Source organism: Prionailurus bengalensis, unplaced genomic scaffold (genome assembly GCF_016509475.1).
Source record: "Prionailurus bengalensis isolate Pbe53 unplaced genomic scaffold, Fcat_Pben_1.1_paternal_pri Un_scaffold_100, whole genome shotgun sequence".
NCBI lineage: Eukaryota > Metazoa > Chordata > Mammalia > Carnivora > Felidae > Prionailurus > Prionailurus bengalensis.
In genome coordinates, this window is record NW_025091197.1 from 18,671 (window position 1) to 43,531 (window position 24,861).

Consider the following 24,861-nt stretch of genomic DNA (forward strand, 5'->3'; position numbering starts at 1 on the left):
CTCTTCCTACTGGTCCTGCTGATTAGGTGTTCCTGCTCAGAGAGGCCCCAACAAAGAGTCCTGTTCTCTTGCCCCCAGTTCAAGTTGCCCTCAGAGTAGTTTCTCAGTTGGTAGCCCCCCGTTTATTCCTACCGCCAACAAAGTTCCGCCTCGGTCTCTTCCACGTGCTCCTGCCGGTTAGGTGGTCCTCTTCAAATAGGCCACAACAATGAGTCCTTTTATCTTTCCCCCAGGTCAAGTTGTCCTCAGAGTAGGGTTCCAGTTGGTAGCCCCCGTTTTATTCCAGCCACCCCTCCCCAGCACACACTCCCATCTTTGGTCTCCACCAAATATTCCTGCTGGTTAGCTGGCCCTGTGCATTTAGGCCCGAGAAAAGAGTCCTGTTTTCTTGTCCTCTAAATCAAGTGGTCCTCAGAGTAGGATCCCAGTTGGTAGCCCCTCCCCCCCACTTTCTGCTTTGGTCTTTTCCAACTGTTCCATCTGGTTAGTTGGTCCTGCTCAGATAAGCCCCAAAAGAAAGTCCTGTTTTCTTGCCCCCAAGTCACGTTGTTCTCAGAGTTGGTTTTCAGTTGTTAGCTCCCCTTTTATTCATGGTGGCCACACACTTCCCACTTTGGTCTCTTCCAACTGATCCCGCTGGTTAGTTGGTGCTGCTCACGTAATGCCCTGATAACGCGTCCTGATTTCTTGCCCCTAGGTCACGTTGTCATCAGAGTAGGTCTCAGTTGGTAGCCCGCACGTTCCACACCCCCTCCTCAGGGGCACAGTTGTTCTCCAGGAGGACCACCCCCAAGACCAGCACCAGGAGGCTGGCCGTGGGCATGCCCTGCCTACTGCTTAGCATCCCATCACATATCAGGCCAAGGATGGTGACCAGGAAGAAGGCGTGGTCTCTGGCGTCCGCTTCCTTCACGTCAACACCAAAGACCAGCTGCAGATACTCGCAGGCTTGGTGGAAGATCACGGAGACGTGGTCCTGGTCATCTTGGCTGACCGGCACCAGCATCTCCGCCTGTGTGGTCGGTCGGCTGCTGAGTGGGATACTTGAGGAGCAGGAATGCCACCAGGTCAGCCAGCCTCATGCCGAATGCATCTGGGAGCGAGGGCTGGGCTCCTTCTGGGGCCCCTCTGGTGCTGGACCCCTCCTCATCGGGGCTGCTGGGGTCCTCATCGGACTGGCTCCACGGAGCACCTGCCATGTCAGCGGGGGAGGGGCAGGCATTCGGAAGGCTCAGACTGACTCTGTTGAGGGGCCCAGGCTCCCTCTGTCCTCCTTCTGCATCCTCGCCAAGAATGGCCACAGGGCCCAGGCCCTGCCCTCTGCCCACTTGAGGTGTCCCAGCCGCCTCCCCCCGCCCACACACACACACACACACACCCCGTGTCTGTGAGACTCCACTGTGGAAGTCTGGCCCGACTCATCCACCCAGATGCCCATCCTGCCCATGGCCCTTCACAGAAGGACGCGGGTGCCCGAACTCTGGCAGGTTCCTTCTCTGTGTCCTAGGGACCTGAGTCCTTCGGTCCTCCCCCCATGTCCCCACCTGGACCCACCACCCGGCCTGTGCCCCTGCCCTTTCTTACCTGGGATCCTGTCCCTCACCCCAAGGTCCTCAGCTCCCTCAAACCCCCGAGGTACGGTTGAGTGGACACAGCCTGCGGCCGCCCTCTCCAGAAACCCCGGCCTCAGCGGGGCCTGAGCGCCTCTACCCAGGGTGGGTGGGTGTAGTAGGCCCTACCGCTCTCCCTCAGGTCCAGACACCAGCTCCAGGATGAGCCTGGGCCCATCCCTCTGGGGCCCCGAGTCTACCACCCTTAGCCCCGCTGGGAGAAGGGCTCCGCCTGACCACCCTGCCGGGGTCTCTCGGGCTGCCGGCTGGACTGACCTGGATTCCGGGATGGGGGGCCGGCCGTGCTCCCTCACATGTCGACGTGCACGCCTTGCTGCCCGGCCGGGCCCCTTCTCTCTGCCGGCCCGAACCAGGCATCCCAGACTGAGGCTCCCACCTCTGTCACCATCCTTTCCGGGATCCTCACCTTGACTCTGACGGGCTCGGGCCGTGCCCCCGCCCTCTGCACAGCTGAGTCTGTGCGCCTCAGACCCAGGCTCTCACTCCCCGCCTTCCTGGAGACAGAGGCAGGGAGCACACCGCAGCCACTGTCCCCTCCCCGCTACATTGTGGTCAGCTGCCCAGAAGGCATCGCACTGAACAGAGATCCCAGGCCAGCCTGGCTCGGGCAGGGCATCTCCACCGCAGGGCTCCCCCCCTGGAGCCCCACCGCCTCAGCCTTCTTTCATTTCTTCTGCTCCTCTTAGGGGACCTTTCCCTGCCTTCCCGTGGGGACCGCAGCTGCTAGATAGTCACCTATGGGTGGGACGTGTCGTGCCTCTCCTAGTGTCCTCACTGCCAACACAGGGCCCTTCCGAGCGTGAGCAGAGCTCAGCGAACGTCCGGCCACAAATGTCCCAGTGAGCTGGGGACCTCTGCTCAGATCGAGTGTCTCCTCCTTTCTTGGAGACCCAAGCAAAGGCAGGCACACATCTCTATGTCCCTTGTCCAGAATGACAGATGACAAGGGACAAGAAGCAAGAACGAACATCTTTTATTTCTCCATGTCCTGAAACCATCCGTTTACTGCCAAGGTCTTCACGTTTGCAAGACATCCCTGTCTGTGCCCAGCCCAGGCACCGCGATTCCCTTCTGGATCCCGAACGAGGACGGAAGGGTTCCCAGCTCGTTGCACCAAACGGCACAACTCTGACTCTTGAACACCTGTGGCGTGGGTGCCGCTCCCACACTGAGCCCGAAGCTCACGAAACCTTCTATGACAAGGAACAACATCTGAAAACTTCCTCGAGGAAACAAAGATCGATTTCCGAGGCCACGTAGACAGAGAACAAGAACCCACCCAAACGTGCGCTTGGCCCCGCTTTCCCCCAAGCCGCCCTGGCCCTCCACTACTCACAACGCCCAGCGCCCGCTCTGCTCGCACTCGCAGGGGAGAAGTGGCCTGGCTTCGTGTCCCGCAGGAGAAGCTGCTCGACCCCAGGTGGGAACGGGCCCGGCTGCCCCTCGGGCTCAGGCCCGCTCTTCCTCATGGCTCACAGCGTCTTCGGACAGACACGGAGACCCGGGCTGCCTGCTGTTGACCGCGAGGATGTGCTGCAGCACTTGCACGCCGCTGGTTTCTGCGTGGGCCCTGGGACCCCACAGGAACTCGTAGCGTGCGGGCTCGCTGCCGGGCACCTGCCGGTACTCCAGGTACCCTTCCTGCACCCAGACTTCGGTCAGCAGCTCCCTGGGCTCCCCATAGAATACGTGCTCCCTGCCGGCATACACCCCCATGACCCCCAGCGCTTCCCACACCGCCTCCTCAGGGGCACGGTCGTCCTCCAGGAGGATCACCCATAGGACCAGCACCAGGAGGCTGGTCTTGGGCATGCCGTCCCTACCACTCGGCGTCCCATCGCAGCTGAGGCCCAGGATGCTGACCAGGACGTAGGAGCGCTCGCGGGGGTCCACTTCCTTCACGTCGACTCCAAAGACCAGCTGCAGATACTCGCAGGCTCGGCGGAAGATCACGGGGAAGCGGTCCTGGTCATCTTGGCTAACCGCCGCCAGCATCTCCGCCCGTGTGGTCGGCTGCTTGGTGCGATACTTGAGGAGCAGAAGCAGCACCAGGCCGGCCACCTTCACGCAGAGCGCATCTGGGAGCGAGGCCTGGGCCCCTGCCGGGGCCCCCCAGGTGCTCGACCCCTCCTCATCGGGGCTGCTGGAGCCCTGGTGGGACTGGCTCCCCGAAGCGCCTGCCATGGCACTGGGGGAGGGGCAGGAGCTCCGAGGGCTCTGGGGAGGACTCGGGGACCCGGCAGCAGCAGACCCCTCCTCCAGGGGGACCAGAATGAGGACAGAGCAGGAGGAGGACAGGGAGGAAGGAGAGGAGGAGGAGGAGGAGGAGGAGGAAGGAGATGGGTATCCCCCCTCCTCCTCCTCTGCTTTCTCCTCCTCCAACTCCTCCTCTTCCTCCGACTCCACCTCCTCCACCTCCACCTCCAACTCCACCTCCAACTCCAACTCCTCCTCTTCCAACTCCTCTTCCTCCAACTCCACCTCCTCCACCTCAACCTCCACCTCCTCCACCTCCACCTCCACCTCCAAATCCACTTCTTCCACCTCCTCCTCCTCCTCCGCCTTCTCCTCCTTCAACTCCACCTCCTCCACCTCCTCCTCCTCCTCCAAATCCACCTCCTCCTCCTCCTCCAAATCCACCTCCTCCACCTCCTCCACCTCCTCCACCTCCTCCTTCTTCAACTCCACCTCCTCCTTCTTCAACTCCACCTCCTCCACCTCCCTGTCCTCAGGCTCTGGCAGCGGTGCATCCCATGGCAGCGGGACCTCTCTTGGCTCCTCCTTCAGCTTGCAGAACACACTGCTCTCACCCAGGGGCATGATGGTCGCCAGACCCTGAAGACAGAAGAGGGGTGGCTCCTCAGGGGGAGGCCCAGCCCACCCAGACCCCGAGCTCCCAGGCCTGAGAGCGGGGCCGCGTGGGGGTTGGGGGCCGAGGGGTCCCCTCTGGGGTGGGATGGGCGAGCCCCCGGCCCCACGCGCGGAGCACGCACCTCGCCTGGACAACCGACTGGCACGCGGCCGCGCCTCCTCTGCTCTGTGAGCTCAGGACTCCTGCCTCAGACCAAGGCCTCAACTGCAGAGCTCGCAGAGCCCCTGGAAGAGGGAGGGAGGGGGGGAGGGAGGGGGCGCCTCAGGGTCTCAGGGTGGGTGCAGACCGCGAGCATCGTCCCGGGCCCCCACCCCCCACTGCGGCCAGGAGATTCTGGCCAGGACTCTGGGCGGCCCCGCCCCGGGAGCCCCCACCCCCCCCACCCCCCATCCAGCCTGGGCCTGCCCCTTCTGGGCCTCCGCTGACAGCCAGAGCGGACCCGAGCGGCAGGGCAGGCAGGCCTGGGCCCTACGCAGGTGTCCTGGGCTGCGAGGCAGCGCCTCCTCTCTCCCCTGCACCCCGGCCAGGGCCCGGGATCCTGCCTCGGCTGACCGGGGTCCAGCCCCGCACACCAAGGCCCTCCCCTCGCCCAGACCCACCGCGGGGGCGGCTTTCCGAGGGCGGCCCCGGGGCTGGGGTCCAAGGGGCCTCCGGCCGTCCTCCCGCAGGGCTCTCCCGGGGAGCCCCGGGCCCGCTGCCTCCCACCACAACCCTCACGGCCCGGCGAGGTCCGGGCCAAGGCGGCTGGCGTCGCACGAGGCGACCAAGTCCGGGGAGGCCCGGGGCCGATGGCGGGGGGCTCACGTGGCTTCCTTGGGGGTCCCTCAGCCCTATCCTCTCGTCCCCATCCGGACTCCCTGGGCGGCCTGGGCCTCGGGCTCTGCCGCCTGACGCCGGCTCCTCGCGCGCAACCAGCTCTCAGTCGGGCTGGGACCCAGAGCCCGAGTCCGCCCACGCCTCACGCCCTGGTCACAGTCGTCGTGGGCGCGCCGCCCTGCGGCCTCCACCGCCGCCCCCACCGCCGGACTCATTCCCCTCTGGGTCCCGGCCCCCTCGCTCCTCCCGCTGGGCCTCACCTCGAAGCCCACGAGGCTCTGCGCCCTTCCCGCGCCTGACGGGATTCGAGGCGCGGCCGGAAGACGCCGACGCCGACGCCGACGCCGACGCCGACGCCGACGCCGAGGCCCCCTCGCCCCGCCCCGCCCCGCCCCGCCCCGCCCCGCCAGTCTCTTGAGACCCGGATGCGGAAGTCCAGACACCCCGCGGGGCCTCATTCCCACTAGGGGCTTCCCTAGGCTGCCGCTAGGGGTCGCCTTCCGGGCCGGGGCCTGCGTTCTGGGGGCCAGAGTCCCTCCCTCGGTGTTCCCTCCGTGGCCTCCTGCACCCCGGGGACGGCCTGTGTGCGTGGCCGCTGACGATGGGAACTCGTGCCCCTCAGACCGGGGTCTGAAGGTCTCTGGGACGCACCGCCCAGGCTCAGTGACGGGGCGCCGGCCACCTCTGGCCGCCCGATGCAGGGGCTCCCCGGGCCTGCGGCACGGACTGACTTCGTAGCTCTGGGCTGGGGTGGACCTGGTCTCCTGACAGCACCTGGGCCCTCCTCCCCTCTGCCCACCGGAGCGGCTGCTCCCAACAGACAGCGGGTCCTCGGTTCTCCCCAGCTCACCCATCCGACCCCCACTCCCCCGTCCAGGTGATCCGAGACCCGGATGCCCAAGTCCAGCCTCGCCCAGTGTCCCCATCCCTCCCGGGGGCCTGCGCGGACTGACTCTGTTGTGGGGTCCAGGCTCCTTTGCCTGCAGGTCCCTCTGTTCCTCATTAGGAATCGCCCCGGGACACGGGCCCTGCCCTCTGCCCACCTGAGGTGTCCCAGCCACCCCCCGCCCCCTGCGCCTCCTCCGGTGTCTCTGAGACCCGGCTGCGGAAGTCTGGCCCGACTCTCCTCCGCGAGTCCCCATGCCTCCCAAGGGCCCTTCTCAGAAGGCCTGAAGTCTTGAACTTTGGGGCGTCCCCTCTGTCCTGGGGGCCCGAGTCCCTCAGTCCTCCCTCTGACCCCCACCTGGACACCGTGGCCCCGTCCTGTGTCCCTGCCGTTTCCTGACCTAGGATCCTGTCCCTCACCCCAAGGTCCTCAGCTTCCTCAGATCCCCGAGGCACAGTTGAGTGGACGGGGCCTGCGGCCACCCTCTACACGTACCCCGGCACCCACGGCCCAGGCTGATCTCCTCTCCCCGGGGCGGGATGGGCCCTGCGGATCGCCATGAAGTCCCCACACCTGCTGCAGAAGAGCCTGGGCCCGTCCCCCCTATTATTCCTGCCGCCCCGCCACACACACTTCCGACTTTTCTCTCTTCCAACTGTTCCTGCTGGTTACTTGGTCCTGCTCAGATAGGCCTGAACAAAGCCTCCTGTTTTCCTTGCTCCTAGGACAAGTTGTCCTCAGAGGAGTGTCTCAGTTGGTAGCCCCCCTTCTATTCCTCCCCCCTCTCTTCTTGCTTTGGTCTCTTCTAGCTGTTCTTGCTGGTTGGTTGGTTCTGCTCCGACAGGGCCCCAACAAAGTGTTCTATTTTCTTGACCCCATGTCATGTTGTCCTCAGAGTACTGTTGCAGTTGGTAGCCCCCCACCCCCCCCCCCCCGTTTATTCCTGCCACACCCCCCCACACACATTTCTTGCTTTGGTCTCTTCCAAGTGTAATCACTGGTTTGTTGGTCATGCTCAGATATGTCCCAGCAAAGAGTCCTGTTGCCTTGTCCCCAACACAAGTTGTCCTCAGAGTAGGGACTCAGTTGGCAGCCCCCCTATTACTCCTGCTCCCTCCCACTTACCGGTTTGGTCTCTTCCAACGATTCCTGATGTGTAGTTGGTCCTGCTCAACAGGCCCCAATAAAGAGTCCTGTTTTCTTGCCCCCTGGGTCAAGTAGTGTTCCGAGTAGGGTCTCAGTTACTAGCCCCCTTTCATTCCTGCTCACCACACTTCCTGCTTTGGTCTCTTCCAACTCTTCCTGCTGGTTAGATGGTCCTACTCAGATTGGCTCCAAATAAGAGTCTTAATTTACTTGCCCGCTTTGTCCAGTTGTTCTCAGAGTATGGTCTCAGCTGGTAGCCCCCCTTTTATTCCTGCCCTCCAATTCCTGCTTTGGCCTCTTCCAACTGTTCCCACTGGTTAGTTGGTCCTACTCAGATTGGCCCCCAAAGAGTCCTATTATCTTGCCGCCAGGTTAAGTTGTCCTCAGAATTGGGTCCCATTTGGCAGGCCCCCTCTTATCCCCCCCCCCATTCCCGTTTGGTTCTCTTCCAAAGGCTCCTGCTGGTTATTTGCTCCTGCTCAGATAGGACCGAACAAACAGTCTTGTTTTCTTACCATCTAGATCAAGTTGTCCCCAGAGTAGGGTCTTACTTGGTAGCCCCCCCCTTTTTTTTCCCTGCCCTCCCACTCTGTCTACTTTGGTCTCTTCCAACGGTTCCTGCTTGTTACTTGGTCCTGCTCAGATAGGGCCCAACAAAGAGTCCTATTTTCTTTCCCCCAGGTCAAGTGGTCATCAGAGTAGGGAGTCGGTTGGTGCCCCCACCCTTTTATTCCTATTGCCCACCCCACACTTCCTGCTTCGGTCTTTTCAACCTGTGCCTGCTGGTTAATTGGTCCTGCTCAGATAGGCCCCAACTACGAGTCCTATTTTTATTCCACTAGGTCAAGTTGACCTCAGAGTAGGATTTCAGGTGGTAGCCTCCCCTTTTATTCCTGCCTCCCCCTTCCTGCTTTGGTCTCTTCCAACTGTTCCTATAGGTTAGTTTGTCCTGCTTGTGTATGTCTCCACAAAGAATCCTATTTTCCTGCCCCTAGGACAAGTTGTCCTCACAGTTGTGTTTAATTTGGCACCCCCCTTTTGTACCTGCTGACCACGCCCCCCCACACACACTTCCTGCTTTGGTCTCTTTCAACTGCTCCTGCTGATTAGTTGGTCTTGTTCAGTAAGGCCCAACAAAAAGTCCTGTTTTCTTGGCCCCAGGTCAAGTTGTCCTCAGAGTTGGGTTTAAGTTTGTAGCCCCCCTTTTAGTGCTCCCCCCCACACACTTCTCACTTTGGTCTCTTTCATCTCTTCCTGCTGGTTAGTTGGCCCTGCTCAGATAGGCTGCACCATGATTCCTGTTTTCTTTCCCCCCAGGTCAAGTTGTCTCCAGAGTAGGGTCTTAGTTGGTAGCCCCCTTTTATTCCCGATCCACCCAGTTCCTGCTTTGGTATCTTCCAAGTGTTCCTGCTGGTTAATTGTTCCTTCTCAAGTAGGCTGCAAGAAACAGTCCTAATTTCATGCCCCTAGGTCACATTGTTCTCAGCATCTGGTTTAATTTGGCAGTCCCCTTTATATTCCTGCCACTCCTCCAAACACACTTCCTGGTTTGGTCTCTTCCAACTGTTCCTGCTGGTTAGTTGGTCCAGCTCACATAGGCACGAACCAAGAGTCCTGTTTTCTTGCCCCCGAGGTCACGTTGTCCTCAGAGTAGGGTGTGTGTTGGTTGCCTCCCTTGTTTCCTGCCCCCCCCCCACTTCCAGCTTTGGTCCATTCCAACTGGTCTATTGGTTACTTGGTCCTGCTCACATGGGCCACAAAAGGGAGTCCTGTTTTCTTGCCCCCAGGCCAAGTCGTCCTCAGATTAGGGTCTCAGTTGGTAGCCCCCGTTTATACCTGCCCCGGCAAACTTCTCGCTTTGGTCTCTTCAAGTACTCCTGGTGGCTAGTTGGTCCTGGTCAGATAGGCCCCAACAAAGACCCCTGTTTACTTGCCCCAGTTCAAGTTGTCCTCAGAGTAGGGTCTTCGTTGGTAGCCCCCCTTTTACTCATGCCTCCCACACTTCCTGCTTTGGTGTCTTCCAGCTCTTCCTGCTGATTAGGTAGTACCGCTCAGATAGGCCAGAAGGAAGAACCCTGGTTTCTTGCCCCCCAGGTCACGTTGTCCATAGAGTAGGATCTCAGTTGGTGTCCACTTTTATTCCTGCCTCCCCATTTCCTGCTTTGAACTCATCCAACTGTTCCTGCTCGTTAGTTGGTCCGACTCAGATAGGCCCCAATAAGAGTCATGTTTTCTTGCCTCGTGTGTCAAGTTGTCCACAGGGTAGCATCTCAATTTGTAGCCCCCCATTTGTTCCTGCCCCCCCCCACCTTCCTGGTTTGGTCCTTCCAGATTTTACTGCTGGTTGGTTGGTTCTGCTCAGATAGGCCACAACAAAAAGTCCTACTTTCTTGCCCCCAAGTCAACTTGTCCTCAGAGTAGGATTTCAGTTTGTAGTCCCCCTTTTATTCCCTCCCCACCCCACTTCCTGCTTTGGTCTCTTCCAACTGTTCCTGCTGGTTAGTTCGTCCTTATCAGATAGGTCCCAACAAAGAGCCCTGTTTTCTTGCCCCCTAGATCAAGTTGCCCTCAGAGTATGGTCTCAGTTACTAGCCCCCCCTTTTATTCCTGCCCCCCACACTTCCTGCATTAGTCTCTTCCAACTGTTCCTGCTGGTTAGACATCAATCTCAGATAGCCCCCCCCCCAAAATGTCCTGTTTTATGGTCCCCAGAGTCAAGCTGTCCTCAGAGTACAGTCCCAGTTGGGAGCACCATTTTTATTGCTGCCCCCCCCCCCGACACTTCCCGCTTTGGACTGTTCCAACCCTTCCTGCTGGTATAGTTGGTACTGCTCAGATAGGCCCCATCAAGGAAACATATTTTCTGCCTCCTAGGTAAAGTTGTTTCCAGAGTAGGGTCTTAGTTGGTAGCACCCCTTTTATAGCTCCCCCCCCACCACCACTTCTCAATTTGGTCTCTTGCAACTGTTCCTTTATCCTGCTCAGTTAGGTAGGCCCCAACAAAGAGTCCTATTTTCATGCCCCTAGGTCAAGCTGTCCTCAAAGTAGGGTTTAATTGGTAGCCCCCTTTTTATTCCTGCCACCACCACCCCCAACACACAGTTCCTGCTTTGTTCTCTTCCAACTCTTACTACTGGTTAGTCGGTACTGCTCAGATAGGCCCCCAAATAATCGTGTTTCCTTGCCCCCAGGTCAAGTTGTTCTCAGAGTTGGGTATAAGGTGGTAGCCCCCGCTTTTATTCCTGTACCTCACACACTTCCCTTCTTGGCCTCTTCCAACTTCTCCTGTTAGTTAGTTGGTCCTGCTCAGATAGGCCCCAACAAAAAGTCCTGTTTTCTTACCCCCAGATTAACTTGCCCTCAGAGTACTGTCTCCATTGGTAGCCCCCTTTTTATTCCTGTCCCACAACGCTTCTTGCTCTGGTCTCTTCCAACTGTTCCTGCTGGTGAGTGCGTCTTCTCAGATAGCCCCGGAGAAAGAGTCCCGTTTCTTGCCCCCAAGGTCACGATGTCCTCAGAGTAGGGTCTGACTTGGTTGCCCCTGTTTTGTGTCTGAACCCCCACACTTCTCGCTTTGGTCTCTTCCAACTCTTCCTGCTGATTAGTTGATCCTGCTCAGAGAGGCCCAGACCAAGTTTCCTGTTTTGTTGCCCCCCCAGGTCAAGTTGTCCTCAGAGTAGGGTCTCAGTTGGTTGCCACCATTTTATTTCTTCCCCCCCAATTCCAAGTTTGGCCTCTTCCAACTGTTCTTGTGGGTTAGTTGGTCCTGCTCAGATAGGTCCCCCAAGAGTCCTGATTTATTGCCCCTAGGTCAAGTTGTCCTCAGAGTAGGATCTGAGTTGGTAGACCCCCTTTGATTCCTGCTCCCCCCCCACACACTTCCCACATCGGTGTGCTCCAACTGTACCCGCTGGTCGGTTGGTCCTGCTCAGATAGGCCCCACCAAGAGTCCTGTTTTCTTGATCCCTAATTCAAATTGTCCCCAGGGTAGTGTCTCAGTTTGAAGCCCCCCTTTTATTCCCTCCCCCACCACTTCCCGCTTTGATCCCTACCAACTACTCCTGCTGCTTAGTTGGTACTTCTCAGATAGGCCCCAGTAAAGAGTCCTATTTTCCTGCTCCAGGTCACATTGTCCTCAGAGTAGGGTCTCGGTCCGTAGGCCCCTTTGAAGCCAACACCCCTCTTTGGTCTCTTCCAAATTCTCCTGCTGGTTAGTTGGTCCTGGTCAGATAGGCCCTAACAAAGAGTCCTGTTCTCTTGTTCCAGGTTGTCCTCAGAGTAGGGTGTAAATTGGTAGCCCCACTTTTATTGCTGTCCCCCCCCCCCACATGTCCCACTTTGGTCTGCTCCAACTGTTCCTGCTGGTTTGTCGGTCCTGCTTAGGTAGTCCTCCACAAAGAGTCCTGTTCTTGCCCTCGAGGTCAAGTTTTCCCCAGAGTAGGGTCTCAGTTGGTAGCCTCCCGTTTCATTCCTTCCTCCCCACACATTCTGCTTGGGTCTCTAACAACTGTTCCTGCTGGTTAGCTGGTCCTGCTTAGATAGGCCCCGCAAAAGAGTCCTGTTTACTTGCCCCCAAGGTCATGTTGTCCTCAGAGTAGTGTGTCAGTTGGGAGCCCTCCTTTTATTAATGCCCCTCCCAACTGCCACTTCCCACTTTGGTCTGTTCCAAGTGTTCCTGGCGGTGAGTTGTTCCCTTTCAGATAGGTCCCAACAAAGAGTCCTATTTTCTTGTCCCCAGGTCAAGGTGTCCTTAGAGTTGGATTTAAGTTGGTAGCCCCCCTTTTATTCCTGCACCCCACACACTTCCCTCCTTGGTCTCTTCCAACCTCTTCTGTTGGTTAGTTTGTCCTACTCAGGCAGGGCCCAACAAAGTGTCCCATTTTGTTGCCCCCTAGAAAATGTTGTCCCCAGACTAGGGTCTCATTTGTAGCGTCCTTTTCATTCCTGCCCCCCTCCAATTCCTATCTCTTCCAACTGTTCCTGCTGGTTAGTTGGTCTTGCTCAGATAGGCCCAAAGAATAAGTCATGTTTTCTTGCCCCCAGGTAAATTGTCCTCAGAGTTGGGTTTAAGTTCGTAGCCCACCTTGTTTCCTGCGCCCCACACGCTTCCCTCCTTGGTCTCGTCCAACCGCTCCTGTTGGGAAGTTTGTCCTGCCCATATGGGGCCCAACAAAGATTCCTGTTTTCTCTCCCCTAGGTCATGTTGTCCCCAGAGTTGGTTCTCCTTTGTAGCCTCCCTTTTTATTCCTGCTCCTCCCATTCCTGCTTTGTTCTCTTCCAACACTTCCTGCTGTTTAGTTGGTCCTGCTCAGATAGGCCCCAAGAATAAGTCATGTTTTCTTGCCCCAAAGTAAGTTGTCCTCAGAGTTGGGTTTAAGATGGTAGCACCCCTTTTATTCCTGCACCACACACAATTCCCTCCTTGGTTTCTTCCAAAATTCTCCTTGTGGTTACTTGGTCTTGCTCAGATACGCCCAAAGAAAGAGTCTTGTTTTCTTGCCCCCTAGGTCAGGTTGTCCCCAGAGTAGGGTCTTAGTTTGTCGCCCCCTCCCTTTATTCCGCCCCCCCACCCCCACACACTTCCTGCTTTGGTCTCTTCCAACTGTTCCGGGTGGATAGTTTGTCCTGCTTAGATAGGCCCCAACAAAAAGTGCTGTTTTCCTGCCCTCAAATCAAGTTGTCCTCAGAGTATGATTTCAGTTGGTAGTCCCCCTTTTACTACTGCCACCCCCCGACACACACTTGCTGATTTGGTGTCTTTCAACTGTTCTGCTCGTTAGATGTTCCTTCTCAGGCCCCAACAATACTCCTGTTTTCTTGCCCCGAGTTCAAGTTGTCCTCAGAGTTGAGTTTCAGTTTGGATCCCCTCCCCCATTATTCCTGTTTCCCACATACTTCCCTCTTTGGTCTCTTTCAACTGTTCCTGCTGGTTAGTTGGTCTTGCTCAGAGAGGCCCCACCAAGATTCCTGTTTTGTTTGTTTTGTTTTGTTTTGTTTTGTTTTGTTTTGCTCCCTAGGTCAAGTTGTCCCCAGGGTAGGGTCTCAGATGGTAGCCTCCCCTTTTATTCCTGCCCGCCCACACTTTCTGGTTTGGTCTCTTCCAACTGTTCCTGCTGGTTACTTGTTCTACCTAGATAGGCCTCAACAAAAATCCTATGTTCCTGCGGCCTAGATCAAGTTGTCGCCAGAGGAGGGTCCTAGTTGGTAGCCTCCTCTTTGATTTCTGCCCCCCACCCACACACACACTTTCTGCTTGGGTCTCTTCCAAATGTTCCTGCTTGTTAGTTGGTCTTGCTCAGATAGGCCCCAACAAAAAATCCTGTTTTTTTGCGCCCAGGACAAGTTGTCCTCTGAGTTGGGGCTCAGTTGGAGGTACCCCTTTTATTCCTGTCCCCCACATACTTTCTGCTTTGGTCTCTTCCATCTGTTCCTGCTGGTTACTTGGTCCTGCTTATATAGCGCTCAACAAAGAGTCCTGTTCTCTTGCCTCCAGGTCAAGTTGTCCTCAGACTAGGGTTTCAGTTGGTACCCCCTTTTATTCCTGCTTCTCCCCCCCCCCCCACACACACACTTCCTGCTTCCGACTCTTCCTACTGTTCCTCCTGGTTAGTTGGTCCTGCTCAGATAGGCCCCAACAAAGAGTCATTTTCTTGCCACCAGGTCAAATTCTCCAGAGTCGGGTTTCAACTGTTAGCCCCACTTTTTTCCCTGACCCCAACGCTCTTCCAGGTTTGGTCTCTTCCAAGTGTTACGGCAAGTTAGTTGGTCCTGCTCACATAGGTCCCACCAAGAGTATTGTTTGTTTTATTGCTCCCTAGGTCAAGTTGTCCCCAGAGTAGGGTCTCAGTTGTTAGCCCCCTGTTATTCCTGCCCCCACCCAATTCCCACTTTGGTCTCTTCCAACAGTTCCTGCTGCTTAGTTGGTCCTGCTCAGATAGGCCCCAAATAGAGTCCTATTTTCTTGTCCCCTAAGTCAAGTTGTCCTCAGAGTAGGGTCTCAGATGATAGCCCCCCTTTTATTTCTGCCTCCTCCCACTTTCTGCTTTGGTCTCTTACAACTATTCCTGATGGTTAGTTGGTCCTACTCAGATGGGCCCCAAGAAAGAGTCCTCTTTTCTTGCCCCTGAGGCCCAGTTTCCCTCAGAGTAGGGTTTCCTTTGGGTGCCCCAGTTTTATTCCTGCTCCACCCGACACTTCCCTAGGTGGTCTCTTCAACTGCTCAGGCTGGTTAGTTGATCCTGCTAAGATAGGCCCCAGGAAAGAGCCCTGTTTTCTTGCCCCCTAGGTCACATTGTCTTCAGAGAAGCATATCAGTAGGTAGCCCCCTTTTTATTCCTACCCCCTCCGCACACTTTCTGCTTAGCTATCTAACACCTGTTCCTACTGGTGAGTTGGTCCTCCTCAGATAGTCCCTACAAAGTGTCCTATTTTCTTGCCCCCAAGTCAAGTTGTCCTCGGAGTAGGGTTTCAGTTGGTAGGCCCTCTTTTATTCCCTCTCCCACACTTCCCGCTTCCGTCCCTTCCAACTATTCCTGCTGCTTAGTTGGTCCTGTGCAGATACGCCCAACAAAGAGTCCTAATTACTTGCCCCCCAGGTCAAATTGTCCCCAGAGTAAGGTCTTAGTTGTTGGCGTCCCCTTTTATTCCTGCACCCCCTACTTCCTGCTTTGGTCTCTTCCAACAGTTCCTGCTGCTTACTTGGTCCTGCTCAGGTAGACCCCAATAAAGACTCCTATTTTCTTGCCCCCTGGTCAATTTGTCCTCAAAGTAGGGTTTCAGTTGGCAGCCCCACTTTTATTCCTGCTGCCTCACCCACACAATGCCTGCTTTGGTCCCCTCCAACTGTTCCCTCTAGGTAGTTGGTCCTACTCAGAACCCCCCCCACAATTCCTGTTTCCTTGCCCCCAGGGCATGTTTTCCTCAGAGGTGTGTTTCCGTTGGTAGTCCCCCTTTTATTCCTGCCCCCACACACTTCCCCCTTTGGTCTCTTCCAACTACTTTGGTAACTTGGTCCTGCTCAGATAGGCCCCAACAAAGAGTCCTGTTTTCTTGGCCCCAGGTTACATGGTCCTCAGAGTAGGGCCTTAGTTGGTAGCCCCACTTTAATGCTGCCACCCCGCTTCAAGCTCTTGTCTTCTGCAACTGTTCCTGCTGATTAGTTGGGCCTTCTTAGATAGGCTGCAGCAAAGAGTCCGGTTTCCTTGCCCCCTAGGCCAAGTTGTCCTCAGAGTAGGGTCTCAGTTTGTAGGCCCCCTTTTATTCCTACCCCCTCTGCACACTTTCTGCTTAGCTGTCTAACAACTGTTCCTACTGGTGAGCTGGTCCTCCTCAGATAGTCCCAACAAAGAGTCCCGTTTTCTTACCCCCATGTCAAGTTGTCTTCAGAGTAGCGTTTCAGTTTATAGCCCCCCTTTTATTCTCTCTCCCCCACTTCCTGCTTTGGTCTCTTCCACCTATTCCTGCTGCTTAGTTGGTCTTGCACAGATAGGGCCCAACAAAGAGTCCTCTTTACTTGCCCCCTAGGTCAAGTTGTCCCCAGAGTAAGGTCTTAGTTGTTAGCCCCCCCCCTTTATTCCTGGGCCAACAGTTCTTGCTGGTTAGTTGGTCCTACTCAGGTAGGCCGCAACAATCAGTCCTATTTTCATGTCCTTATGTCATGTTGTCCTCAAAGTAGGGTTTCTGTCGGTAGCCCCCTTTTTATTCCTGCCACCCCCTTACACACACTTCCTCATTTCTTCTCTCGTAATGGTTCCTGCTGGTGAGTTGGTCCTGCTCATGTAGGCCCGAAACAAGAGTCCTGTTTTCTTGCCCCCTAGGTCAATTTGTCCTCAGAGTAGGGTCTCAGTTGGTTGCCTCCCTTTTTCTCCCGCATCCCCACATCCTGCTTTGGTCTCTCACAACTGCTGCTATTGGTTCATTGGTCCTGCTAAGATAGGCCCCAACAAAGGGTCCTGTTTTCATGCCCCCAGATCAAGTTATCCTCAGAGCAGGGTCTCAGTTGGTAGGCCCTCTTTTATACCTGCCCTCCCCACTTCCTGGTCTCTTCCAACTGCTCCTGCCGGTTAGTTGTTCCTGGTCAGATAAGCCCCAACAAAGAGGTCTGTTTTCTTGCTCCAGGTCAAATGGTCCTCAGAGTAGGGTCTCAGTTGGTAGCCCCACTTTTATTGATGCCTCCCCTCACTTCCAGCTTTGATCTGCTCCAAAGGTTCCTGCTGGTTAGTTGGTCCTGTTCAGATAGACTCCAACAAAGAGTCTTGTTTTCTTGCCCCCATGTCAGTTTGTCCTCAGAGTAGGGTTTCAGCTGGTAGCCCCTTTTTATTCCTGCACCCCCTCACACACTTCCAGCTTTGGTCTCTTCCAACTGTTCCTGCTGGTTAGTTGGTCCTGCTCAGATAGGCCCAAAAAAGAGTCCTGGTTTTTTTTTTCCCACTAGGTCAAGTTGATCTCACAGTAGGTCCTCAGTTGGTAGACCCCCTTTGATTGCCTCCACCAAACACCTGCCGCATTGGTCTGTTCCAACTGTATCTGCTGGTTAGTTGGTTCTTCTCAGATGGGCCGCAACAAAGAGTCCATTTCTCATGACCCCTAGATGAAGTTATCCTCAGAGTATGGTCTCTGTTGGTTGTACCCCTTCTATTCCTGCCACCCCCCTCTGCCTGCTTTGGTATGTTCCAACTGTATCTGCTGGTTAGTTGGTTGTCTTCAGATAGGCCCCAAGAAAATGTCCTATTTTCTTGCCCTCTAGGTCAAGTTTTCTGCAGAGTAGGGTCTCAGTTTGTAGCTTCCCCATTTATTCCGCCCCCCCCCCCACTTCCTCCTTTGGTTTAATCCAATTTTTCCTGCTGGTTGGTTACTCCTGCTCAGATAGGCCCCCCAAAAGAGTCCTGTTTTCTTCTTGCCCCAGGTCAAGTTCTCCTCCGAGTAGGGTTTCAGTTTGTGGCCCCCCTATTGTTTTCTCCCCCCACGCTTCCCGCTTTGGTCTCTTCCAGCTGGTCCTGCTGGTTAGTTGGTCCTGCTCAGGTAGGTCCCAACTAAGAGCCCTGTTTCTTGCCCCCAATGTCAACTTGTCTGAAGAACAGGTTCTCAGTTGGCAGCCTCCCTTTTTTCCTGCCCCCCAATCCTGCTTTGGTCTCTTCCAGCTGTTCCTGTTAGTTAGTTGGTCCTACTCAGATAGGCCGGAACCAATAGTCCTGTTTTCTTGTCCCCTATATCGAGTTGTCTTCAGAGTAGGGTCTCAGTCGGTGGCCCCCCTTTTATTCCTACCCTTCTGCACATGTTCTACTTGGCTGTCTAACAACTGCTCCTACCGGTGAGCTGGGCCTCCTCAGATAGTCCCAACAAAGAGTCCTGTTTTCTTGGCCCCAGGTTACATGGTCCTCAGAGTAAGGCCTTAGTTGGTAGCCCCACCTTAACGCTGCCACCCTGCTTCAAGCTTCTGTCTTCTCCAACTGTTCCTGCTGATTAGTTGGGCCTTGTTAGATAGGCCGCAGCAAAGAGTCCTGTTTCCTTGCCCCCTAGGTCTAGTTGTCCTCAGAGTATGGTCTCAGTTGGTAGCCTCCCCTTTTATTCCTAACCCTTCTGCACACGTTCTGCTTGGCTGTCTAACAACTGTTCCTACTGGTGAGCTGGCCCTCCTCAGATAGTCCCAACAAAGAGTCCTGTTTTCTTGATCAAGATCTGTTTTTCCAGATCAAGATGTCCTCAGAGTAGCGTTTCAGTTTGTAGCCCCCCTTTTATTCTCTCTCCCCCACTTCCCACTTTGATCTCTTCCAACTATTCCTGCTGGTTACTTGGTCTTGCTCAGATAGGGCCCAACAAAGAGTCCTCTTTACTTGCCCCCTAGGTCAAGTTGTCCCCAGAGTAAGGTCTTAGTTGTTAGCCCCCTTTTATTCCTGTACCCCCTACTTCCTGCTTTGGTCTCTTCCAACAGTTCCTGCTGCTTAGTTGGTCCTGCTCAGATAGGCCCCAAAGAAGAGTCCTGTTTTCTTACTCCCTAGGTCAAGTTGTCCTCAGAGTAGGGTCTCAGTTGGTAGCCCTGCTTTTATTCCCGCACCCCCCCCACACACATTTCCTGCATTGTTCTCTTCCAAATGTTCCTACTGCTTAGGTGGTCCTGCTCACATAGGCCCCAACTTAGAGTCCTGATTTCTTGTCCCATAGGTCAAGTTGTCCTCAGAGTCGGGTCTCAGTTTTTAGCCCCCCTGTTATAACTGCCCCACCCCCACATCCCGCTTGCTCTCTTCCAACTGTTCCTGCTGGTTAGCTGGTCCTGCTTAGATAGGCCCCAGCCAAGAGTCCTGTTTTCTTGCCCCAGGACAAGTTGTCCTCAGAGTAAGTTCTCAGTTGGTAGTCCCCCTTTTATTCCTGCCCCTCCCTCACTTCTCGCTTTGGTCTCTTCCAACTGCTCCTGTTGGTTAGTTGTTCCTGGTCAGGTAGGCCCCCAACAAAGAGTCCTGTTTTCTTGCCTCCTGAGTCAAGTTGTCCTCAGAGTCGGGTCTCAGTTGGTTGCTCCCCTTTTATTCCCACCCCCCACACACTTCCCTATTTGGTCTCTTCTAACTGTTCCTTCTAGTTAGTTGGTCCTGCTCACCTATGTCCCAACACAGAGTCCAGTTTTCTTGCCCCCTAGGTTAAGTTGCCCTCAGAGTAGGGTCTCAGTTGGTAGCCCCCCCCAACTTCTGCCCACCCCCGCACTTCCTGCATTGGTCTCGTCCAATTGTTCCTGCTGATGAGTACATCCTGCTCAGATAGGCCCCAACACAGAGTCCTGGTTTTTTGCCCCCAAGTCAAGTTGTCCTCAGAGTAGAGTTGCAGGCAGTAGCCCTGCCTTTATTCCTGCACATCCCAACTTCCCGCTTATGTCTGCTCCAGATGTCCCTGCTGGTTCCTTGCTCTGCTTAGGCCCCAACGAAAAGTCCTATTTTCTTGCCGCCTAGATGAAGCTGTCCCCAAGGTAGGGTCTCAGTTGGTAGCCCCCCCTTTATACTCGCAGCCTCACCCCACACATTTTGCTTTGGTCTTTTCCAAGTATTCCTGCTTGTTAGTTGGTTCTGCTCAGATAGGCCCCAACAAAAAGTCCTATATTCTTGCTCTCTGGTCAAGGAGTCCTCAGAGTAGGGTTTCAGGGGGTACCCGTCTTTTATTCCTGCCTCCTCACTTCCCACTTTGGTCTCTTCCAAATGTCCCTGCCGGTTAATTGTTCCTGCTCAGATAGGGCGAACAAAGAGTTATGTTTTCATGCCCCCTCGGTCAAGTTATCCTCAGAGTAGTGTCTGAGTTTGTACCCTCCTTTTATTCTTGTCCTCCCCCAATTCCCACTTTGACGTCTTCCAACAGTTCCTTCTGGTTAATTGGACCTGCTCTGATAGGCCCCGACAAAGACTGATTTTCTTCCCCCAGGTCAATTTGTCCTCAGAGTTGGTTTTCAGTTTGTAGCCCCACTTTCATTCCTGCCACCCCCCAACACACACACACACACTCACACGCACACACACACGCGCGCACACACACACACACACACACACTTCCTGCTTTGGTCTCCTCCAAATGTTCCTGATGAGTTGGTTCTGCTCAGATAGGCACCACCAAGAGTCCTGTTTTCCTGCCCCCTATGTCTAATTGTCCTCAGAGTAGTGTCTCACTTGGTAGCACCCCTTTTATTCCTGCCCCTCCCCACTTCCCGCTTTGGTCTCTTGCAACTGTTCCCGCTGGTTAGTTGGTCCTACTCAGATAGGCCCCAGCAAAGAGTCCTGTTGACTTGCCCCCAGGTCAAGTTGTCCTCAGAGTAGGGTCTCAGTTGGTAGGCCCCCTTTATTGCTTCCACTTGCTGCTTTGGTCTCTTCCATCTGTTCCTTTTGGTTGGATGGTCCGGCTCAGATAGGCCCCAAGAAAGAGTCCTATTTTCATGCCCCAGGTCAAGGTGTCTTCAAAGTAGGGTTTCAGCTTTTAGTCCCCCTTTGTTCCCTTCCCCACTCTTCCCGCTGTGGTCTCCTCCAACTGTTCCTGCTTCTTAGTTGGTCCTGCTCAGATAGACACGCACCAGTAGTCCTGGTTTCTTGCCACCGGGTCAAATTATGTTCAGGATAGGGTCTCAGATGGTTGCCTTCCCTTTTATTCGTTTCCCCCACTTCCTGCATTGGTCTCTTCAAAACGTTAATGCTGGTTAGTTGCTCCGGCACAGATAGGCCCCAACAAAGAGTCCTTTTTTCTTGCCCCCAGGTAAAGTTCTACTCAGAGAATGGTTTCAGGTGCTTGCCCCCTTTTATTCCTGCTGCCCCCCTCACAGTTTCTGCTTTGGTCTCTTCCTACTGGTCCTGCTGATTAGGTGTTCCTGCTCAGAGAGGCCCCAACAAAGAGTCCTGTTCTCTTGCCCCCAGTTCAAGTTGCCCTCAGAGTAGTTTCTCAGTTGGTAGCCCCCCGTTTATTCCTACCGCCAACAAAGTTCCGCCTCGGTCTCTTCCACGTGCTCCTGCCGGTTAGGTGGTCCTCTTCAAATAGGCCACAACAATGAGTCCTTTTATCTTTCCCCCAGGTCAAGTTGTCCTCAGAGTAGGGTTCCAGTTGGTAGCCCCCGTTTTATTCCAGCCACCCCTCCCCAGCACACACTCCCATCTTTGGTCTCCACCAAATATTCCTGCTGGTTAGCTGGCCCTGTGCATTTAGGCCCGAGAAAAGAGTCCTGTTTTCTTGTCCTCTAAATCAAGTGGTCCTCAGAGTAGGATCCCAGTTGGTAGCCCCTCCCCCCCACTTTCTGCTTTGGTCTTTTCCAACTGTTCCATCTGGTTAGTTGGTCCTGCTCAGATAAGCCCCAAAAGAAAGTCCTGTTTTCTTGCCCCCAAGTCACGTTGTTCTCAGAGTTGGTTTTCAGTTGTTAGCTCCCCTTTTATTCATGGTGGCCACACACTTCCCACTTTGGTCTCTTCCAACTGATCCCGCTGGTTAGTTGGTGCTGCTCACGTAATGCCCTGATAACGCGTCCTGATTTCTTGCCCCTAGGTCACGTTGTCATCAGAGTAGGTCTCAGTTGGTAGCCCGCACGTTCCACACCCCCTCCTCAGGGGCACAGTTGTTCTCCAGGAGGACCACCCCCAAGACCAGCACCAGGAGGCTGGCCGTGGGCATGCCCTGCCTACTGCTTAGCATCCCATCACATATCAGGCCAAGGATGGTGACCAGGAAGAAGGCGTGGTCTCTGGCGTCCGCTTCCTTCACGTCAACACCAAAGACCAGCTGCAGATACTCGCAGGCTTGGTGGAAGATCACGGAGACGTGGTCCTGGTCATCTTGGCTGACCGGCACCAGCATCTCCGCCTGTGTGGTCGGTCGGCTGCTGAGTGGGATACTTGAGGAGCAGGAATGCCACCAGGTCAGCCAGCCTCATGCCGAATGCATCTGGGAGCGAGGGCTGGGCTCCTTCTGGGGCCCCTCTGGTGCTGGACCCCTCCTCATCGGGGCTGCTGGGGTCCTCATCGGACTGGCTCCACGGAGCACCTGCCATGTCAGCGGGGGAGGGGCAGGCATTCGGAAGGCTCAGACTGACTCTGTTGAGGGGCCCAGGCTCCCTCTGTCCTCCTTCTGCATCCTCGCCAAGAATGGCCACAGGGCCCAGGCCCTGCCCTCTGCCCACTTGAGGTGTCCCAGCCGCCTCCCCCCGCCCACACACACACACACACACACCCCGTGTCTGTGAGACTCCACTGTGGAAGTCTGGCCCGACTCATCCACCCAGATGCCCATCCTGCCCATGGCCCTTCACAGAAGGACGCGGGTGCCCGAACTCTGGCAGGTTCCTTCTCTGTGTCCTAGGGACCTGAGTCCTTCGGTCCTCCCCCCATGTCCCCACCTGGACCCACCACCCGGCCTGTGCCCCTGCCCTTTCTTACCTGGGATCCTGTCCCTCACCCCAAGGTCCTCAGCTCCCTCAAACCCCCGAGGTACGGTTGAGTGGACACAGCCTGCGGCCGCCCTCTCCAGAAACCCCGGCCTCAGCGGGGCCTGAGCGCCTCTACCCAGGGTGGGTGGGTGTAGTAGGCCCTACCGCTCTCCCTCAGGTCCAGACACCAGCTCCAGGATGAGCCTGGGCCCATCCCTCTGGGGCCCCGAGTCTACCACCCTTAGCCCCGCTGGGAGAAGGGCTCCGCCTGACCACCCTGCCGGGGTCTCTCGGGCTGCCGGCTGGACTGACCTGGATTCCGGGATGGGGGGCCGGCCGTGCTCCCTCACATGTCGACGTGCACGCCTTGCTGCCCGGCCGGGCCCCTTCTCTCTGCCGGCCCGAACCAGGCATCCCAGACTGAGGCTCCCACCTCTGTCACCATCCTTTCCGGGATCCTCACCTTGACTCTGACGGGCTCGGGCCGTGCCCCCGCCCTCTGCACAGCTGAGTCTGTGCGCCTCAGACCCAGGCTCTCACTCCCCGCCTTCCTGGAGACAGAGGCAGGGAGCACACCGCAGCCACTGTCCCCTCCCCGCTACATTGTGGTCAGCTGCCCAGAAGGCATCGCACTGAACAGAGATCCCAGGCCAGCCTGGCTCGGGCAGGGCATCTCCACCGCAGGGCTCCCCCCCTGGAGCCCCACCGCCTCAGCCTTCTTTCATTTCTTCTGCTCCTCTTAGGGGACCTTTCCCTGCCTTCCCGTGGGGACCGCAGCTGCTAGATAGTCACCTATGGGTGGGACGTGTCGTGCCTCTCCTAGTGTCCTCACTGCCAACACAGGGCCCTTCCGAGCGTGAGCAGAGCTCAGCGAACGTCCGGCCACAAATGTCCCAGTGAGCTGGGGACCTCTGCTCAGATCGAGTGTCTCCTCCTTTCTTGGAGACCCAAGCAAAGGCAGGCACACATCTCTATGTCCCTTGTCCAGAATGACAGATGACAAGGCACAAGAAGCAAGAACGAACATCTTTTATTTCTCCATGTCCTGAAACCATCCGTTTACTGCCAAGGTCTTCACGTTTGCAAGACATCCCTGTCTGTGCCCAGCCCAGGCACCGCGATTCCCTTCTGGATCCCGAACGAGGACGGAAGGGTTCCCAGCTCGTTGCACCAAACGGCACAACTCTGACTCTTGAACACCTGTGGCGTGGGTGCCGCTCCCACACTGAGCCCGAAGCTCACGAAACCTTCTATGACAAGGAACAACATCTGAAAACTTCCTCGAGGAAACAAAGATCGATTTCCGAGGCCACGTAGACAGAGAACAAGAACCCACCCAAACGTGCGCTTGGCCCCGCTTTCCCCCAAGCCGCCCTGGCCCTCCACTACTCACAACGCCCAGCGCCCGCTCTGCTCGCACTCGCAGGGGAGAAGTGGCCTGGCTTCGTGTCCCGCAGGAGAAGCTGCTCGACCCCAGGTGGGAACGGGCCCGGCTGCCCCTCGGGCTCAGGCCCGCTCTTCCTCATGGCTCACAGCGTCTTCGGACAGACACGGAGACCCGGGCTGCCTGCTGTTGACCGCGAGGATGTGCTGCAGCACTTGCACGCCGCTGGTTTCTGCGTGGGCCCTGGGACCCCACAGGAACTCGTAGCGTGCGGGCTCGCTGCCGGGCACCTGCCGGTACTCCAGGTACCCTTCCTGCACCCAGACTTCGGTCAGCAGCTCCCTGGGCTCCCCATAGAATACGTGCTCCCTGCCGGCATACACCCCCATGACCCCCAGCGCTTCCCACACCGCCTCCTCAGGGGCACGGTCGTCCTCCAGGAGGATCACCCATAGGACCAGCACCAGGAGGCTGGTCTTGGGCATGCCGTCCCTACCACTCGGCGTCCCATCGCAGCTGAGGCCCAGGATGCTGACCAGGACGTAGGAGCGCTCGCGGGGGTCCACTTCCTTCACGTCGACTCCAAAGACCAGCTGCAGATACTCGCAGGCTCGGCGGAAGATCACGGGGAAGCGGTCCTGGTCATCTTGGCTAACCGCCGCCAGCATCTCCGCCCGTGTGGTCGGCTGCTTGGTGCGATACTTGAGGAGCAGAAGCAGCACCAGGCCGGCCACCTTCACGCAGAGCGCATCTGGGAGCGAGGCCTGGGCCCCTGCCGGGGCCCCCCAGGTGCTCGACCCCTCCTCATCGGGGCTGCTGGAGCCCTGGTGGGACTGGCTCCCCGAAGCGCCTGCCATGGCACTGGGGGAGGGGCAGGAGCTCCGAGGGCTCTGGGGAGGACTCGGGGACCCGGCAGCAGCAGACCCCTCCTCCAGGGGGACCAGAATGAGGACAGAGCAGGAGGAGGACAGGGAGGAAGGAGAGGAGGAGGAGGAGGAGGAGGAGGAAGGAGATGGGTATCCCCCCTCCTCCTCCTCTGCTTTCTCCTCCTCCAACTCCTCCTCTTCCTCCGACTCCACCTCCTCCACCTCCACCTCCAACTCCACCTCCAACTCCAACTCCTCCTCTTCCAACTCCTCTTCCTCCAACTCCACCTCCTCCACCTCAACCTCCACCTCCTCCACCTCCACCTCCACCTCCAAATCCACTTCTTCCACCTCCTCCTCCTCCTCCGCCTTCTCCTCCTTCAACTCC

General features: G+C 56.5%; 1 protein-coding gene and 1 long non-coding RNA gene across 3 annotated transcripts; both read right to left on the reverse strand.

The window, feature by feature from the left end:
* Positions 1–2,587: 2,587 nt before the first annotated feature.
* On the reverse strand, positions 2,588–24,614 carry LOC122478591 (melanoma-associated antigen C3-like). Its single transcript, XM_043572128.1, has 5 exons — positions 23,732–24,614; positions 21,644–21,841; positions 21,398–21,597; positions 4,341–4,466; positions 2,588–3,965 (listed from the first exon to the last, which is right to left on the reverse strand). The coding sequence occupies exons 1-5, from the start codon at positions 24,462–24,464 to the stop codon at positions 3,081–3,083; spliced, it is 2,142 nt and encodes a 713-aa protein (XP_043428063.1). The 5' UTR covers positions 24,465–24,614; the 3' UTR covers positions 2,588–3,080.
* On the reverse strand, positions 4,305–8,406 carry LOC122478592. Of its 2 annotated transcripts, none has more exons than XR_006296106.1 (3): positions 7,331–8,406; positions 4,625–4,727; positions 4,305–4,466 (listed from the first exon to the last, which is right to left on the reverse strand). It is a non-coding gene; the product is annotated as an uncharacterized LOC122478592 (long non-coding RNA). The 2 variants fall into 2 exon arrangements; XR_006296105.1 differs by lacking the exon at positions 7,331–8,406 and adding an exon at positions 5,580–5,668.
* Positions 24,615–24,861: the final 247 nt, after the last annotated feature.

Coding starts and splice junctions, on each gene's coding strand:
- LOC122478591 (XM_043572128.1), bottom strand. CDS start 24,464: ATGGCAGGCGCTTCGGGGAGCCAGTCCCACCAGGGCTCCAGCAGCCCC. Junction 21,842..23,731: donor CCATGAGGAAGAGCGGGCCT/GAGCCCGAGGGG, acceptor CTGACATGGCAG/GTGCTCCGTGGAGCCAGTCC. Junction 3,966..4,340: donor AGGACAGGGAGGTGGAGGAG/GTGGAGTTGAAG, acceptor TACCCATCTCCT/TCCTCCTCCTCCTCCTCCTC.